The sequence below is a fragment of the Alligator sinensis genome, unplaced genomic scaffold, assembly GCF_000455745.1.
Source record: "Alligator sinensis unplaced genomic scaffold, ASM45574v1 scaffold54_1, whole genome shotgun sequence".
Classification (NCBI taxonomy): Eukaryota; Metazoa; Chordata; order Crocodylia; family Alligatoridae; genus Alligator; species Alligator sinensis.
In genome coordinates this window covers 322556-336526 of record NW_005841962.1, presented here as the reverse complement: position 1 = coordinate 336526, position 13971 = coordinate 322556, and the positions used below count along the sequence as shown (strand labels likewise).

The following is a 13971-nucleotide window of genomic DNA, read 5'->3' as shown; positions in this document are numbered from 1 at the left end:
GTGGCTGCCTACAAGCTCATCAGGGGAGATCAACAGCAAGTAGGTAGAGCCCTTTTCTCCCCAGTACCACCTGGGGTGACAAGGAACAATGGTAATAAGCTGATGGAGAATAGGTCTAGGTTAGAGATCAGAAGGCAATATTTTACAGTTAGGATGGCCAAGATCCGGAACCAGCTTGCCAGGGAAGTGGTCCTCACCCCTACCTTGGGCAAATTCAAGAGGAGGTTGGATGATCACCTGTCTGGGGTCTTGTGAACCCAGCATTCATTCCTGCCTGTGGCAGGGGGTCAGGCTAGATGATCTGTTCGGGTCCCTCCTGACCCTAGCTACCATGAAACTATGAAACTATGAATCGATTCGAAGGGTTCTGATTCGATTCGGCGAGATTAAAGGGTCCTCTGATTCAATTAGGGTTTAGAGATTCGGCCACCGAAACAAATCAGGGACCGAACCTTCACACAGCCCTACATATAATCAATGGGTGCTTGTACACATGATGAAAATTGCCCCTTTTTCCGGTTTAATTGCATCATACATTACACACACAGGTTTTTTGCAATTTAAATGAGTTTGTTGTGATGCAAAATAAACCACATCCTGATGTATTTTAGTTGGCATTGACACAAATTAATATTGTCAGAGGGTTCGAGTTGGGTACCCCTGTAGCCCGCTATTCTCGCCTGCCACGACTTCAATCTTTAACAAAAAATTGGGGTGAAGGAGGTGGTGTTAGTACCACGGGTACCCACGCTAATGACCACGCATGCTCGAATTCTGATTTAGGTGCTTTATTACTCTTAATAGGTTCTCCCTTCTCTCTCTCTGGGAGCATGAGTTTGAAAATGAAAAAGAGCAGTTGCCAGACCCCTGCCCGGGGACTTTATCTGGAGCACCGGGGATCTGGCTCAGCTGTCAAATATCAGAGGCGGTTTCAGTGATCAGCTGCTAATTGCCTCATTAGCGGCTGATTAACGCCGATACTGGGCTTCCCCGGCATCGTTCCATGTCTGCTTGCATATCGCGGTTCTTTGTTTGTTCTCCCTTTTCTTTTCTCTTTTCCCTTTTTCTTTTTCTCTCTCTCTCTCTCGGGATGAGGGATCGGGTTCCCACTTCTTCCGGACAGGATAGGGCATTTCTTCTCCACGCCCTTCTCTCCCGAGCAGCCCCACTGCACCCTGACTCGGAGCCATGGCTTTCACCATGTCGCCACTCCGTTTCCCTGGGACTCATCGCAACTGTTGTTTATTCGGGCTGACCGTAACTCAAAGGACGCTGATCCACCATTCACTGTCTGCGGGTGAGTCCCGATCTCTTGACCTTCCCATGGGTCCTCTGTCTCCAGGCTCCTCGCCCGCTTCTCTCTCAGTGTAGAGGTGTCCGAAGGCAACTTCCTTCCAGCTTCCTCGCCTTCTTATTCCTCCTTTCAGAGCCTCATTGGCTCTCTCGTGTGTGGCCCTGCTGTGGTAATCATCCTCAGCTGTCGTCCTTCTTTAGTAACAGAGTTGCAGCCGTGACTGTTACGAATATGATGCATCCATTGATCTGTCATGTGTACATGGTAATTCATTGAATGACATGTAATAAGCCCCTTTTTTCCACCAGATGTCACTTCGATTTGCAGATAGGAGAGAAAGAGGGTACCTGTAATTTGCGGGTATTTGTGTGTAGTGTGTATTTTTGGATACCAGGTACAGTAGCCCAGCCTGACATGAATCAATCACCTGTATGGACATCTGCACCCCCTTCCCCCCCATGGCCCTGGCCAGGGTGACACCCTGGGCCGTGCTAACCCTGACTCCCCAACGCGGTCCCTGATTGCCAACGGCACCATCAGCCCATAATCTGCCCCTGGTTCCATCAAGGAATAAATAACCACTCAGGCGCCTAATGAGGGCACCTGGAGCACTGTCATTTGACCTTCACAGCAATTAAGGGCAGTATTAAGGGCAATTCTATTCTGTTCATCCTGAAAATCCATTCATTTCATAATATTTCTTACTCTTAAGAGTGAGTCACAAAATAACAGTGATCACGAGTAGGACCTATCCATCTTTTACATTATTTATTTTTCAGGTACTTGAGCAGGATGGAACAGAATTGTATTGAAGGTACCTAAGTCAACTTACTTAATATGTGGAATAGAATCTGGCCATGTCTGTATTGTGTCCATGGTCATTCATAAGCAACAACGTGATACGAGGACAGAAGATTACAGAACACTACCAAGATCAGGTAAGATGCTTATATCAAAGGATAGTATTTAATGAACATCCCCAGGTGGCTTCTCTACTAATTTCAGTAATGGAAATTTGCTCAAAGAAGCTGCAGGTGCTTGTGCTCTGGTGCAGTGAGCTCTAATCTGACCAGGACTCTAACTTAACTAAACAATAACAAAGCTTGATGCAGCCTGCCCTTTTGGACAATCTGTGTGATTGCCCTTCCATTCACTCTTTTAGCAAAATCAACACATAACTTTGATAAACTCATAAAAAGGTTTCATTCTAGCCAGAGAAAGACAAGGTATTTTTATTTTGTCTATGCTGCTTCCTTGGTACTCACGTTAGTGCTACCAAGAAGCATACCCCACCCTCCTACACCTGCTCCAAAGTACAACATCAGTCGCAACAAATATCCAAACCCAGAAATGGTGCCCCCAGTCCAGCTCTCTCAAGTATGCCAGAGACAAGAGATCCATTATTTTTGGCATGTACAGAGTTGGGGGATACACTTTGCTTCATGGCAGTACTCTCAAGGGCACAAGAAAAGTGGCACACACTCTATGTGTGTGGGTGGGTGTGTGGTCTACTCTCTACTCTCAAGGGCACAAGAAAAGTGGCACACTGTGTGTGTGTGTGTGTGTGGGTGCGTGGGTGTGTGGTCTACTCTCTCCTGAGGCAGAATGTCTCAGGGAAAAATAGCAAAATGTTATCGTTTGATTCTGGTGAAATCTGAAATAATGCTGAGAAGAAACTTGGGGTATGGTCCAAGTATAACATCATTCTTATGAAAAATAATATGTAGAGGGCTTGCCCATAGCTCTTCATCCTCTGGGCTACAGTTACTGCTTTCTTAAACAGATGTGAAGAGTGAGTAGCTAAAGGCTTGAACAGGGGACCCATCCACCTGCCAGGATGATAATGAGATCCTAGAGATGAGGAGATTCATGTACTGGTGGAAATAGATACATTTTTAATTTAGATACTATCATATGACAGTAGAAATAACACTGTATTGATGGGCAGCGTGCTGCTAGAGCTGCCAAGTGAGCCCCAACTAACCCAAATTCTTAACAGATAATTGGCAATCTAATATATGGGAGACCTTGATTTAAGTAAGAGATAAAGTTATACGGTTTTGACCAAAGAAAATATTTTCTGATCAACAGCAGAAGTAAATCTTGTTGAATTTGTCCTGTTTTGTGTTAAATGTTTTGTAAATCTCTGGGACAAGCTTTCTTCAAATTCAGTTAATGAGCCAATGGCCACACCAAGAGATGTAGAGAGGTTAGGTCCAGATGAAGACGTTGCCCATTGTCCTGGGAAACCATGGTTGTAGACATATGGTAATGTTACGCGGGGATGTATAGAAGCATTCTACAAATCTAGGTTCCAGTATAGTGTAGGTCAGTGATAAAATTTTACAGCATAGTATCATCACTCCCAGAGACAAGGGTGTGAGAAACACATCTGCTAGAGATCATGACCTCTAGCTCTCTTTGGAGCAGAAGTTTTGACACTTTTGTGTTCTTTTTTATGATGAACAACCCTATGCATTGGGAACTGTTTCAGGAAAAATTTGAATGGCAGAACCTATGACTTATGGTCACAGAAAAACTGCCAGCATAATCAATCCATCAGTGTATTCTGTATGTGTAGCAGACAGAGAGATGATTGTAACCAGTGTGAGATATACTCATTCTACAGATGAGTGGCCTGTTCAGCAGAGTAGAGCTGATTCCTCCTTGTCCGTTTACATAAAACTATTGTCTGTCATAACTTGAAATGACAAAAACTGATTTATGACAGTTGACATGCCATCAAACCTGCTTTGGAGTAAAAAAAAAACCCATACGTTTGTAGAGATGAGAAATGCTCCTATCAATTTTGTGTGTTGAGCTGGCACTATTAAGGCTTTCTTTTTGTTGGCTGTAAACCTCAAAGTTAAATCCCCTGCTGTGCTAAACTGCATTGCCAAACATGATGGAATCAAAGTAACGAATTAAAAGGTGGCAGCATGGAGGAGACAAGGCTGACAAGGTTGTTACTGAGAGTTGACAACTAATTTGAGAGTCCTATCTCTGGTTCTGAGAGCCCAGAGAAGAAGGTACCATGCATTCTATCCTGAAGGCAATTTGTGACTGACTCTTTGTATTAGGCTCTCTATGGGTCTGGAAACAGAAATTCGGAGATGTTAGGGAGAGGTTAGATCACATTAAAAATAGCCACCTGATCTAACTTAGTTCACCCAGGTGCTGACCTTACATTAGTTAGGTGGATCTACATGCAAACTGTATAGAAGATCAGGACAGTTAGAGCAGTCTAAAAATGGCTGAACCTAAGTGAACTATACCTCTGAGGTGGTCTAACTTAGCTCGGGTCCATTGAGATTGATCTAACTGAACTTCTGTACAGTTCCAGTGCAGCCCCAGGGCTGGGAAAGCCCAGCCACTGGTCCCAACTCCAGAGCCGCACTTTCCTACCCCCTCCCTGGCCTTGGGCTATTTTTAGGCCCACCCCTTGCCCCACTCCCAGACGGATTGTCCCACAGACCAGCCAGCCCCAACCCCAGCCCACCAAACCCCCCATCCCACAAGCTGGTTTTATCAGGATTTGCCAGGAGCTGAGAAAGTAAGTCGGGGTGTGGGGAGGGGCAGGAGCGATGAGGAATTAGATTTGCCAGAGGGGTTATTTGTCTGGGGGTGTGGGGCTCAGGGGCTAAAAATAGCCCCTGGTCCTGGTGGGTAGGGAAGATAGCCCCTCCATCCCTCCAAGCCTCCCCTGCAGACCCTGAGAGCCCCCCTGATCCTGCCAAACCCTTACAGACCCCAGCAACCCCACACAGACCCCACCTGACCCCACTCCACTCCCCTGATGCCCCTGTGGTCTCCACAGCCCACTAGCTCCTCTCATCCCTACTTGCCTTAGGTCAGGTGGCTATTTTTAACTCAATCTATTTTCTGCCTAACCACCCCAAATGTATGCAGCAAACAGACTAGAGCCACCTTTAGTTAGCGGCAAGAGGAGAGGTTCTCCCCTCCCTGTTTAAAAAAATATTAAGCAAAGTTCCCGGAACATAAATCCATACCTGTGTGCCTAAAAGGACTGGTACTGAGTTTTTCTTTTTGGCTGATAAAGATACTCTGAAAGCAACAGCAACTAACAAGTATCCTGATGAAGAAGACATGGAAGGAAAGACAGCCAGTGTCTCCTGAGGCACTTAGTAGAAGACTACTCATAGCCAGAAGAACCTTGTCTGCTCAGACTGGAAGGATGTCTCACTGATTTTTCCATAAGAAAAACTGTCCATAAGGATATTCCATACATGAGTTTCCCTCGTTTCAGGTTTCATTCAGAAAACCAACAAACGGGACGTTTCCTTGTGATCTGCCCCTCATTGAAATAAATAAATCCTGATTGCCCACCAGTGAGGAAAGACAGCTACAATGAGCACAGTTTACGTCTCAGAGATTTTTGTTCAGCCACTAAGGTGAAGAAATGTTCACTCAAACTGAAATCTACTAAAACTACTAACTCAACTACTCACTTGATTTAAAAATATACACTAAACTAATGGGATTACTGTATAAGAAAAGTTTAGATTTATTGGTTGCAAATACAAATGTTAGGAACACTGAGCTCTTGAGTCTGTCTTGCAGTAATGGGGGACAAGAAGCAACTGAGGGACTCTTAACCGTGCTTCACCTTTTATAATCTTGGCATTGGCCAAAGGGCAGTGCTAAGTCAAAGATCCTCATCTTGAGTGTAAGCTGTGCATGTTCGTTAAGAGTGGAAGAGACAATAATTGCAAGAAGAAAAACACATTTTCTAAATGTTGCAAGTTGCAGCTGAGAATCCAAGTTATATTTTAAAAGCTCAGTGTCTTCTTTCTACATTCTGGCAAGGACTGTGCTGGTCTGTTATCCCATCCTGACAACATCCTGTGGTATGAGCACAGCATCATAAATCCTGCACACTGATACAGCTTAAATTGGCATCCTGGTAAACCATGAATGTGTGTATTGCCAGGAAACAGACTCAGATGCAGTACACTGCAATGAATCCAAACAATTAACGCATGACATCCAGTCCATTGAATGTTCTGCCTGCTGTTGTCTGCATGCCCATTCACATTATTTACAGATGTCAATTAGCATTTGGTAGCAGGCACTTTTTGCTCTTCGGCCCTCTACTTACTTTATGTTGATTTCCTGATCAATTGCTGCTAAATGGGTTTCTCTCATTTGTAGCAGAGTGGACAGCACTTACTTTTAAAGCAATAAATAAAATAAAAGAGAATCTTTCTGTACACAATACCTTCCTAAAAGCAACTGCTAATTATTATATATCAGAACTGTCCAACTGGCAGCTTAAATTGCAACTTTTACTCTGCTACCGCTCCCCTCATTGCTCTGGCTGCAACAGCAGCTGGGTGCTCTAGGCTCCCGCTCCCTCTGGCTTCCGTTTCTGCCCCTGTCCCTGTCCCAGGAGGTGGGGCAGAGAGATACAACCTGTAGTGTGGGGCAAGTCCACAGCCCAGGATGCCTAAATGGTGTGGTGCAGCAGAAAAGCTTGTGACTGGGAAGCTAAGGATAAGTTGGGGTGTCTGGGCATATGGTGTGGTAGTGAGGTGCAGGGAGCAACAGCAGGGTCAGGGGTAGGGTGCATAGTGCAACAGAGAGGTGCCTGGGTGCATAGTGCAGCAGCAGGCAGACATGCAGCTCCTGGGGCCCATGGCCCTTCCTGGTGCAGCCTCTGCTAGTGTGGCCCAAGAGCCATGCAGCCCCTGACCACTTATAAGTTAACTTTACTTTATATAATATATATAATATTAATATATTCCAATAAATAACTGATAATTGTATGGATCATTAACAGGAATGCTTCTCTTTCCACAGAAATGTAATAGTGAGGAGGATTCCACTGAATTTCCATACTCTCTTTATCATTCTTACTGTTTCCTAAAAAGCACTCCATATAAACTTTCTGAGTTTTTTGAGAACAAAGTATACAGCTGCTCTTTTCTATTGGAGACTGTCAACAGCAAAATCACAGTTCTAAAGTCTTTAAGTTTGCAATTTCCTAACCAAAACTGAAAGACATCTCTGAATTCTATCAATCTTAACTAAGCAGCATTGGCTTGCATTCTGTAAGCTTGTGAGGAGTGCACAGGACACCTGATACCTGGTCTTGCCCCTTCCAAGCAGAGATGTTCCCCATGCTTCCTCCCCATTTCATAATCTACATGCACAGTGTTCATAGGAACAGTTGGCTGTGATCGATGTGAGTGTTTGTATGTGTACAATTGTCAGCCTTCTTCCACCTGCATCTCCTGTTTCAAGCCTTTGTGTGCATGACCAAGGGAAGGGGAACAGCTCATAAAGCATGAAAGTCCCTGGAGTGCTACAACTGAGGACGAATTCTGGATATCTAGGCAATTAAGTGGTTTCTATGATTTCTAAAAAAAGTCTGTTTTTATTTACAAAAAAGCATCTTTATTCACTTTGCTAGTGTAACATGCACATACAGGTACTCCTCACTTAAATGTCATCCCAGTTAACATTGTTTCATTATTAGGTCACTGATTTATAAGAGAACATACTTGTTTAAAGTCGCACAATGTTTGGTTATAACATTGTCTGGCCACCACTTGCTAGTAGGTAACTACTGTGATGTAATTGGATTCACGTCATTTTTTCGTTTAAAGTCACATTCAAGAGTGTAATTACAATGTTAAGCAAGGAGTAGCTGTAGTATAAATGCTGAATCAAGATTTTTATCAAAGAATGCAGGTATTTTAAAAAATATTTCTGGAGTATGTTTTCAATCTAGTACGCAATAGTACTCTCAGCGGTTCTCTCTCTACTTTTAAGTTCCATGAGGTGCCCATGCTACAAGGTTCTGAGTATTTTGAACTACTTGACATTGTGCATAGTATAACATAGCCAATCATGTGAATTGACAAATATAAATTGCTGAAAATTGGGGTTTAAATGCAAGTGGTTTAATAGTGCCTTAAAAGCAGTGACCATGAAGTTCAAAAGATTATCATACAGCAAGCAACAACATCTTCAGGAGAAAATGTAACATGGAACTGGAAACAGTCTCTTGGGCCACTGGGTCCAGGTCCTTGTGTCTGCAGTCAACTGCTATTCAAGTATTCTGCAAAACTGCCAGGGAGAAATACTCCAAAAGCTTCAACTTTTGCTGGGATTCCAAACCTCCTGCACATATAGTAATTTGACATAGTCCTGTAACTTTCAGATAAAAATGAAAGATGGGTCTCTCTTAATAGCACAGGTTTAACTCCACATAATTCCAGGACAAATCTGGCGATGAGATTATTGTCTAAATGTACCCATCTCTGAGCCAGTGGCATAGCATGATACATACTTTCACTTAGGAAAATGTTCATCAAGAAGAAGGAATCAGACTGGCTAAGCTGACTAAGCCTCACTGCAAATAGCCAAGGCAGGAAGTGAAATGTTGGGGAGGTGCTGCCTCTAGGATTGTTTGAAAAATTCAGATGTCCTCAACTGGTCCATAGTGGCATCAGTAAGTAAGGTATTTGGTGAGTACTTCTCTTAGGTCCATGCCTACACTTCATTTTTTGTGGAGTGGAATGTTTTAAGTGGTGATTAGCATTAGTGCTATCATGGTTTGGTTCTGTTGTGACAAAGAGTTCAGTTAAAGAATTACTACCATTAATTATTTGTAGTTATTATTTGTATTCCAGTAACACCTATAATGCACAAGGCACTGTCCACCTGCACAGGAAAACATTGTCCCTCTCTGGAAGAGCTCACAATTTAAGAAAATCAGCTGAACTCTGTAACGTCCTGGCCAAATTCTGATTTATGAAATAATATAAAGCATCAAAACTATCAAATCAGTATCTAGATAGAAGCATGATAAATCTAAGTTCAGATAAGTCATATATTTTAACTAGTACATAGTTAGAAAGGGAAGCTACAGACCTCTGCTCTATTAAGGAATTTAAATCGTTATTCCAGCTGGGATTTTCACAGGACCCAATAGGAACAAAGCAATTTCACTGAACTTCAATGGGAGTTGCACCTTTTGCTTCCTTCTAGTTACCCTGGAAAATCCCAGCCTACAGCAATAACATTTGGTATAATTGCTGCAAGATCATAGGAAAACAAATCCTTTGCAGGAATGAGGAAATAAATAGAGAGGTAGAAGCAAAAGAGAGTACATGATGTGAGCATGAACAACGTTAGCTAGTTTATGGGATTTGGGATAACGAAGCTAGGAAAGTTCAGAATGACACAGACAGCAATGAAGACAAACTAGGCTCCTGGAAAGGGTGACAGTGATTGTATAGACAACAAGAGAAACATTTAGAAGCAACAGTTAATTTTTCACCTTCATGTGGTGCAGATGAGCATTTCATTGTAAGGAATATTCTGGGGAGCCATTCCTAGTCTGTCAGTCTGTTTTAGTCTGTTTTATTGTCATTCAAAAGTGTCATCTCTGTCTGGATACTCTTGTCACATAAATATGCTACTTACTCCCTCATGCGTTTCAGCTTGGTCTCAGCCATGGTGTTGTTGATCACTCTGAATCCCTGGGGCACTACTGGAGCCACTCTGATGACAGTCCCAGTGCCTACAAATCAATGCAGAGGTACACAACCTTATTCACCTTTATTTCATCGGTGCTACTGCAGATTCAAGGGCAACCAGAAAAAGGGAGGCAATTCACCTTTATCACAAGGCAGGCAATGCCACAGTAATTAAAAATGAATTATTAAATGAACATTAAATGACTCATTTCTGAAAGACAAGCAGATTTGCAGATTAAAAGTACAAGAAGTAGTGCAGTTATTTCATTTAATGTAGTTTACACAAACTTCATATAAAAAGGGCTTTCACATGGGGAGATACTGGGACAGAGAAAAATATTAAACAAAAAATGTACTTTGGATTTCTTTTTCTCTTTATTTTCTTCCATTTATTTATAGAAATAAGATCTTTTTTCCTGACCATCAGGTTTCTCTTTTGGCTTGATTAGGTGGAAAACTGGCAATGTTGTGCTCATGGCACCATTCTGCTGTAGTGAATGAAGGGATTCCTAAGACAGTTTACCAAAGGTGCCATAAGGCTTAATTAGTTAATATTTGCAAAGCACTATGACATCAATTTGGAGGAGCATAGAAATGTAAGACTGAAAAGGAGCAAGCAGTCATCAAGTCCAATCCCCTGCTACCATCATAATCAACCATACCTCCTTCATAAACTAATCAAGAACCATCTTAAAAGTAGCTTTTAGGACCCAGACTACTACTTTTGGAAGGCTGTGCCAGAATCTCACAGCTCTTATTCTAATTTTGAGGTTTAAATTTACTCATGGCTACTTAATGGCCATTTGGTCTTGTGCCAACATTATCCTCTTTTAGCTTAACTATTTTTTTCCTGCCTAGTTTTTACTCCCCTGCTATATTTATAGAACACACGTAATATCCTTTCAGCCTTTGTTTTGCTTGTCTAAACAAAACAAGCCCTTTTAGTCTCTTCTTGCAAGATAGGCTGACTGTGTTATATGGGTATTACCACATATTCAGCACTTTGATTTCACTGCAGAAACAAAAAATGTCGGCTGTAGTGGAGCTATTTTTGTGTGAATGCAGAATGTAACAAATTCTTTCCTCAAATACACAAGCCTGGCTCTCATCAATTTTAACAGAAATCAAGTTTCTGTATCCCAGATATTATGTATCCCAATCCCATAAACCCCTATTACTAAGTACAGTGTTTTCTATTGTGTGCCAACTCATCGACTGCATTGGAATTACTTGTGAAAGCAGTGTTTGTAGCCATCCTGAACAGGAATTGGGTATGGAGAAAGAACTAGGAGCCCCAAGACTGATGATCAGGAGATCTGAATTCCACTTGAGTCTGACACTGAAGTGCAGTATAACCATGTGCAAGTCACCTGACTTCTTTGTGTCTAGGTTTCCCTACCTATGGATCCAGGATAATATTCACTAACATCTGGAAAATGCTTTGAGATGGATGACAAGGTTTTAAAAAATTGTCATTTTATAGCTATTGTCATTTCCTGAAGGCAGAATCTGACCCAGTATTTTTTACTGCTAAGTCAATGACGATTGATATTTATCATTTTTCCACTTTTTATGTGTCTTTAATTTAGCACTGGCCAGTCAGCCATGTCATAAATCTCTTTGATTTTAGGAGTGCAGTTGTCATGGCAGTACTTGTCCCACCCCTTTTAGAAATTCTTGAAAGAACAGACCTGCTGAGGAAGTGAGCTGGAGGAGTTCTGCCTGAATGTCATGGGGCTGTCCTGGCTGTCTGTAAAAGGCACAGTACTGTTCAGAGCCTGGGCAGAGAACTGGGCTGCAGCTTGGTACATCCGTAACAAAGAGCAGTTAGTACTTCTGGCTCAATTCGTGTCTGTTGTGCAGGGCCATGGAACAATCTCTGCTCTGCCCAGACAGCCTGGTGGGGCTCTTAGAGCTGCAAGCTGTGAAACCTGGCGCACCCCTTCCTCACAATGGCTCTTGTGCATAGAGAAATGGGAAGGAGCTTCCTTTCACTTTCTCTGACATATGAGTGGTCAGCTGTAATCAGTCACATGATTTTTTCAGTCCTTTAAGGACTGCAGGACATGTGATAATGGTGTTCATTTTTTTAAAGCAGATAATTTTGTCAAGTATGAAAAGTTTACTTCTAGAGGAACACATAAAAAGCTGGAAATCTGGGAAGAGGAAATTATTACAGTGAGAGAGGAACCTGGATTTCAGATGGCCAATCAGATTTTGAAGGGGGAAGGAAACCAAAGTTAATGGATCAATTTTAATATTTTTAAAGATCTATAAGACTGACAAATTTTATATCATTACTATTTAGCAATAACCAAATAACAGGGAGGATAAAAAAAAGCAGTTGCACAATCCTGTCATCTGACAATCACCATCCTCTTTACTTTGACTTCAGTTCCATCATGATATTAGCAGCCAATATACATGCAAGCTACTACAGCAGGGGCGGGCAAGTATTTTGGGCGGAGGGCCGCTTACTAAGTTTTGACAAGCTGTCGAGTGCCGCATGGGTAGCCCTGCCCCTTGACAGGTGCCCTGCCCCCTGGTCGCCATCTTGGGACCAGAAGTCCCACCCCAACCTCTGACCTTTACCACCAGAAGTCTCTCTCCTTGCCACTGGAAGAACTCCTTTGGGGAAGAGGGTTTGCCATCTTAGGGGGAAGAAACCAACAAATTATATACTAAAAATCAAACACCCATAATAATATATTTTAATTTAATTTAAAATATTTAGTTTTGTCCTGATTTGTGTGCGTTTGTGCTGTATATGTAGAAGTGATTGCATAATAGCTCAAAATGCAGTCTTACTCATATACTGTGTGGGATGTGCAGGAGTGTTGAGGGGGTATGGGTGGGTGGGTGTGGGGTTTGTTTGGAGCTGTGGGTTTGTGGGGATGTGTGTCTGAGTATGGTATTGTGGGTATGGATGTGGGTATGGGAGCCACATGGCGCAAAGCAGCTGATGGGCAGCCAAGAAATTGGGGAAAGTGGGTCCCAGGGCAGGGGACAGTGGAAGCGAGTGGCATGCAGGAGCATGGGGCCCGCACCAGTGTCCCAGGGCCAGAGCCATTGGGGCCCAGAGCGGGGTGGTAGGAGCATGAGGTGTGGGCTGGCAGGGGACTTTGGCAGGGGTTCCCAACCTTTTTATACCGTGAACCTGTAAACTATCCAAGCTCCATCTTTAAATTTAATTTACATGTTTCAATTAAATTTTTACTGGGGGGGGGTGGGCAGAGTTGTAAGAATCAGACCAGGTGGGGGCACCAGGGGGTGGTGCAAGCCATGACCCAGCAGCCAACCCACTGGGCCACAGCCTGGTGGTTGGGAACCCCTGGTCTATGGACTTGGGCTGCGCCAGCAGAGAGAGAAGGGAGCTGGCCCGACTTCATATAGCCTCTGCTGGCCAGGACCCCACTCTCCTGCTGCCACGCTTTGGGCCCTGACGGCGTAGGCCCTGCGCTCCCATCTAGCTGCTGCTGGCTTCCATTTCTGCTGCTCTGCTCTGGGACCCACCGGCACTGGCCCTGGGACACCAATGCAGGGCTCATGCTCCTGTCCGGCTGCTGCTGACTTCCGCGCGTCCGCTCGCTCCCAGTCCCACTTGCCCCAGCCCCACAGTACAGGTGGGGATGAGTGCGAGCAGCCCTGACACCATGCGCCCTGTGCTCGCCTGTCCAGGCTGACCAGCCATGGAACAAACTGGTGCTCAGTGCGGGGCAAAAGCACCCCTCCCCCTCCCCATGGCCGACGTTTCCTGCTGCAGCCGCCTGGACCCCACGCAGGGCTGTCTTGCCTCTCCACTGTGTCACTGCTGCCCCATGGGGCAGTGGTGGGAGTGGAGCCCCGTGTGGGCTCTGGGCAGCTGCTGCAGGGAACTCCAGCCATGGCAGGAGGGGGCGCTTTTCTCCCGTGCTGAGCACTGTCGGGGCCGAGGGGCTGTGGCCAGCAGCCTGGGCATGTGGGTCGGGGAAAAGGTCGGCACGGTGAACTAGAATTAGGCACTGACGCGTAGAGATTGATTAAAGATTGTTTTACTTACACCGTAGGTGGTCGCGCAGGCAGGAAAAACTTTCTTGAGTTGCAGTTACAGACAAACACAAGCGGAGTTTGCTAGGCTCCACCGAAGACACACGAGTGGAGTTTGCTAGGCTCCGCTAAACGAACACGAAC

General features: G+C 44.0%; 1 protein-coding gene across 1 annotated transcript in view; it reads right to left on the bottom strand.

Moving 5' to 3' along the window:
* The window catches only part of NEK11 (NIMA related kinase 11), a 205092-nt gene that overhangs the window by 31349 nt on the left and 159772 nt on the right, over positions 1-13971 (bottom strand). Inside the window, exon 15 of the mRNA XM_025200289.1 lies at positions 9749-9845. Within this exon, the coding sequence (XP_025056074.1) occupies positions 9749-9845 (97 nt within the window). The remainder of the gene's footprint in view (positions 1-9748; positions 9846-13971) is intronic.